The sequence below is a fragment of the Octopus bimaculoides genome, chromosome 2, assembly GCF_001194135.2.
Source record: "Octopus bimaculoides isolate UCB-OBI-ISO-001 chromosome 2, ASM119413v2, whole genome shotgun sequence".
Classification (NCBI taxonomy): domain Eukaryota; kingdom Metazoa; phylum Mollusca; class Cephalopoda; order Octopoda; family Octopodidae; genus Octopus; species Octopus bimaculoides.
In genome coordinates, this window is record NC_068982.1 from 89,416,273 (window position 1) to 89,420,996 (window position 4,724).

The following is a 4,724-nucleotide window of genomic DNA, read 5'->3' on the forward strand; positions in this document are numbered from 1 at the left end:
ATTTGTGAATACACTTGCCCAGAAAAGCTCAAAAGGTTTTGAATATGTGAAGGCCAAATTTCCAAAAATCACCAAGGCAAAACTGAAGGAGGGCGTATTCATAGGTATGCAGATAAAAGAACTCTTGAAGGACAACCACTTCCTCACAGCACTGGATGAGATTGAGTTTAAAGCCTGGGAATCATTCAAATGGCTCCGTGAAAATTTCTTGGGCAACAAGAGATCTCTAGAATTTATAAATGGAGTGAAATGTCTTCTAGACTCCTACGCTGCAATGGGCTGTCGGATGTCACTAAAAGTCCATTTCCTTGATTCACATATGGACGCTTTTGCAGAGAACCTTGGAGCAGTGTCTGATGAGCAAGGGGAACGCTTTCATCAAGATATTGCATCGATGGAACAACGATATCAAGGATTTTGGAATGCAGGAATGTTAGCTGACTACTGTTGGATGAACCTGAGACAAAACATAGAAAGTTCAAATCCCAAAGATTTTAAGTTGTTATGCATTCGAGTGTATTCTAACTTATTTGTACACAATAATTTTAATTTTGTACAATAAAAAGCCATGAAATTATCATATATTGTATTCATTATACTTTATATAGACATGCTTTACGTATCCTATAAGTTAAAACAGCAGGTATCATTAACATGAAAATGTAACCTGATAGAGGAAATCGGACTTCAGATTCGTAATCAGCATCGAAAATTAACCCAGAAAAGTCAATCAACAAACTCTGATGATTAAAAAAAGTTTCATTTTATTGACCAGTGTAATTGGCGAAAGTAAAGAATACGCACACCACTCGTTTTCGGCGTAACAAAGACCCTAACTCGAAACATCGGGTGTGCGTATTCATTACCTTTGCCCCTATAATTATTTACTGAGTCCCTAACATTACCCTACAATAAGTTTGCCTATCCTGAATTTCGCAGTGTGACCGTTAATCTGTGACGTTTCAGTCATTACAGTCTTATATATCTTTTTGAACTCTGTACAGCAATGCGAGATATTTACTTCAATTTTTTTCTCATCGGATGGAATCCGCCCCAAACTTTACCATGCTTACTCTAAAATTATTCTTTACTTCAAAGTTCGTATTTTCTTCATGCTTTGCATATGCGGTTGTCAAGCAGAGGGAAAATAATAAAATGTGGAATTTTGGAGAAGAAAAACGAAAATGGTATATAAGGTTCACCTCCAAAATTCCCTATTTTATTATTTTCCGTTTGTCTTTCGAAAGAAAGAAAAAACGATAAGTTTTCAAGTCAGTAAATAACTAGACAATAAAAAGAAAAAAGTTATTCTAATTCAATCTACGCATAAGATATCTCAATATTGATATGCCGGTAAGTGTGTAGAGCGAATAAATTGCCTTGCAAATATGACAAACAGATGACAAACTAACAAAACTTATATGTATATATTTGAGTTAAATTGTTTCATATACGCTATTTAGGTGGGGACGTGATAGAAAGAAAATATGAGTGTACACACAATAATGATAAAAAAATAATAAATCAATTAAACACGTATGAAATAATTAACATCATACATTATAAACAATGTAATTCTAAATGATAATTAACGATCCTTAAATTATTGATAGTTATGAGGATATAAATTTAAGTTATATTAATGTGTATTTATGTTAACATAGAAAAAATACGAAAACCTAAAGCCGGCAAATTTTTTTATCGTACATTTCTGCCCTGTTGAAACGAACCATCACGATTTTCTATGGAAATATAAATCATATAATGGGAGAGTATTCATGTATTTATTTGGTAATTACTCCGCAATAATAACTTTAGCGGAAAAATCTTATTTGTTTTAGACTGTTAATTAATTTAGAATCATCAAAGTGTAATAATTGAATACATCATCTCACCTTGTGCTTGCCATTGTTTGACGTTGTTTATTACTGAAGCGCTATGACTATCAAGTGAGCTAAGACTGTCTGCTGATTTGCATGTGACAGGATATGTCACAAGATATGATTTATATATATATATATATATATATAAGTTTCCACGAAACCTCGCTTCTGCTAAAAACTTCGATTATTTTCACTATTTAACTTGAAACGGTGATATATGATAATCTATCTCTATTAGAAAAATCTCAAGTTTTATTTTACAGCTTGTTACTGTTTACATTCTCAGTTCAAATGTCACCAAGGTCAACTTTGCACTTCGTCGTTTCGAAGGTAATAAAATAAGTACCAGTTTAGTGCTGGAATTGATGTAATCAACTAGTTCTCGCCAGTAGAAAAGATTTGGTAAATTTTTATATTAAGATCCACACGATTTTCACTAAGAAAAAAAAACTCGGATTTTTTGCGTTGAATCAAGTACCCTGACCTCCTAATATGCTGCAACTCCCTTATTTGGGTTCGGAAGAAGGGAGGACCCTCCCACCCCATCTCGGAATCATGGAAAAGGATACGGAAATGAGACAAATGTGAAAAAACTGAAATTTATTGTAACAAAGTTTTCAAAATTATAATTTCTGTTGTTTCCAAGAGAGATACTTTTAAAAAAAACGGAACTTTCCCACTCTTTTCCTTTCTAATAAGATATGGTTGTTTGAAGGACTGCTATTCAAAAATTCTATCCCATTTTTTCTTAAATGTAACAATAGGCGCAGGAGTGGCTGTGTAGTAAGTAGCTTGCTTGGATCTATTTTAAAACGGAGGCCACATTTTTTATTAATGTTTTATGTAGTGTTTTTGGTACGGAAAGACTTTCAAACTTCGTATACTTATCTATTTTGTGTTATAGAACAGAAAAATATTTTTGTATTCGAATTTATTTCATGTAAAAAATTGTCTTATTTCGATAATTTCAAACAATCACTGACAAGTATTCAGTTGTTTATATTTACTCCTTTGGCTGATTAAGCGATGTAAAGCGTATTTAATCTCCATACCTTCGTTTTATTTGCTTTAACCCTAACCCTAACCATAGGGTTAGGGTTAATTGTTTCAGAATCGTTTGTTTATGTAGTCGGCACTTAATGTATATCGGCTGAATGGACGTCAGTGATTGGTTGAAATTACAGAAATACGACAACTTTCACATGGAATAACTTATGGATTTCTTTTTTTTAAAAGAAGACTAAGAGAAAAAGATGTTTTATATGACACATTCTACCAGTGTTCCAAGTTTCAAAGTGCTTGGTTAATGAAAAATGTGGCCCCCGTTTTAAAAAAGATCCTCTTGCTTAACAACCACATGGTTTCGGGTTCATTCCCACTGCCCCTTGGGCAAGTGTCTTCTACTATAGCCTCGGGCCGACCAAAGCCTTGTGAGTGGATTTGGTAGACAGAAACTGAAAGAAGCCCATCATATATATGTATATATATGCGTATGTGTGTGTATATGTCTGTGTGTCTGTATTTGCCCCCCCCCCCCAACATCGCTTGACAACCGATGGTGGTGTGTTTACGTGTGTTTACCATTACTTTGTATACAGCCAAACCACGACGTGTTGGTATGCATCATCTAAGTCGTAAAACATGCAAGGTAAAGAGAGATATCGTAGATTTTTCTTGTATAGGTGTGCTTATGTAAACCACAGATAGAGATAGGGTAATGTAGAGAAGAGAAAGTGAGCTAGTGAAAGTTACATGTATCATAGTGGCTCATTGTTTTCTTTCTCCCTCTGGCTGTTAGTCTCTAGTGGCTGTCTGCTTGTGGCCATCTCTGGTGGTCTCTGTTCACTAGCAGATTTTGGTTTATGGAGTTCTAGTATTTATAACAATACAAAACTAGTTAGAAAAATAGGTATATTGCAGAGTTCATGAACCTTGGTTCTTTTCTCTAAAACTATATAAATAAATATATATATATATATATATATATATATCATCATCATCATTTAACGTCCGCTTTCCATGCTAACATGGGTTGGACGATTTGACTGAGGACTGGTGAACCAGATGGCTACACCAGGCTCCAATCTGATTTGGCAGAGTTTCTACAGCTGGATGCCCTTCCTAACGCCAACCACTCAGAGAGTGTAGTGGGTGCTTTTACTTGCCACCGGCACGAAGGCCAGTCAGGCGGTACTGGCAACGGCCACACTCAAAATGGTGTATTTTACGTGCCATCTGCACAAGAGCCAGTCCAGTGGCACTGGTAACGATCTCGCTCAAATGTCTTTACACGTGCCACCGGTACAAGTGCCAGGAAGGCGACGCTGGGCACAGGTGCCATCATGATTTCGCTTTTGCTTGCCCCAACAGGTCTTCGCAAGCCGAGTTTCATGTCCAATGAAGGAGATGACGTTGGCATGGGTGCCAGTCATTGAATTTAGTTATATTTCGATTTCACGTGCCTCAACAGGTCTTTGCAAGCAGAGTTTAGTGTCCAATGAAGGAAGGTACGCATAAGTGGGCTGGTTACACCCCTGGCTTGCCGGGTCTTCTCACGCACAGCATATTTCCAAAGGTCTCTCAAGGTACTTACACTCTGTCTAGTATGCACATTGACATTACACATCCATTGGAGCATACTGGCTTCGTTCCTTGCGAGCCTACGCATGTCCTCAGCAATCACGGCCCATGTTTCACTGCCATGAAGCATGGCTGTTCGTACACATGTGTCATACAGTCTGCCTTTTACTCTGAGAGAGAGACCCTTTGTCACCAGCAGAGGTAAGAGGTCTCTGAACTTTGCCCAGGCTATTCTTATTCTAGCAGCTACACTTTCAGCGC

General features: G+C 36.7%; 1 protein-coding gene across 1 annotated transcript in view; it reads right to left on the bottom strand.

The window, feature by feature from the left end:
* LOC106874439 (putative aminopeptidase W07G4.4) overlaps positions 1-2,109 on the bottom strand; it is a 47,749-nt gene extending 45,640 nt beyond the window's left edge. Inside the window, exon 1 of the mRNA XM_052965859.1 lies at positions 1,896-2,109. Within this exon, the coding sequence (XP_052821819.1) occupies positions 1,896-1,909 (14 nt within the window). The 5' untranslated portion in view covers positions 1,910-2,109. The remainder of the gene's footprint in view (positions 1-1,895) is intronic.
* Between the last annotated feature and the right edge of the window lie 2,615 nt (positions 2,110-4,724).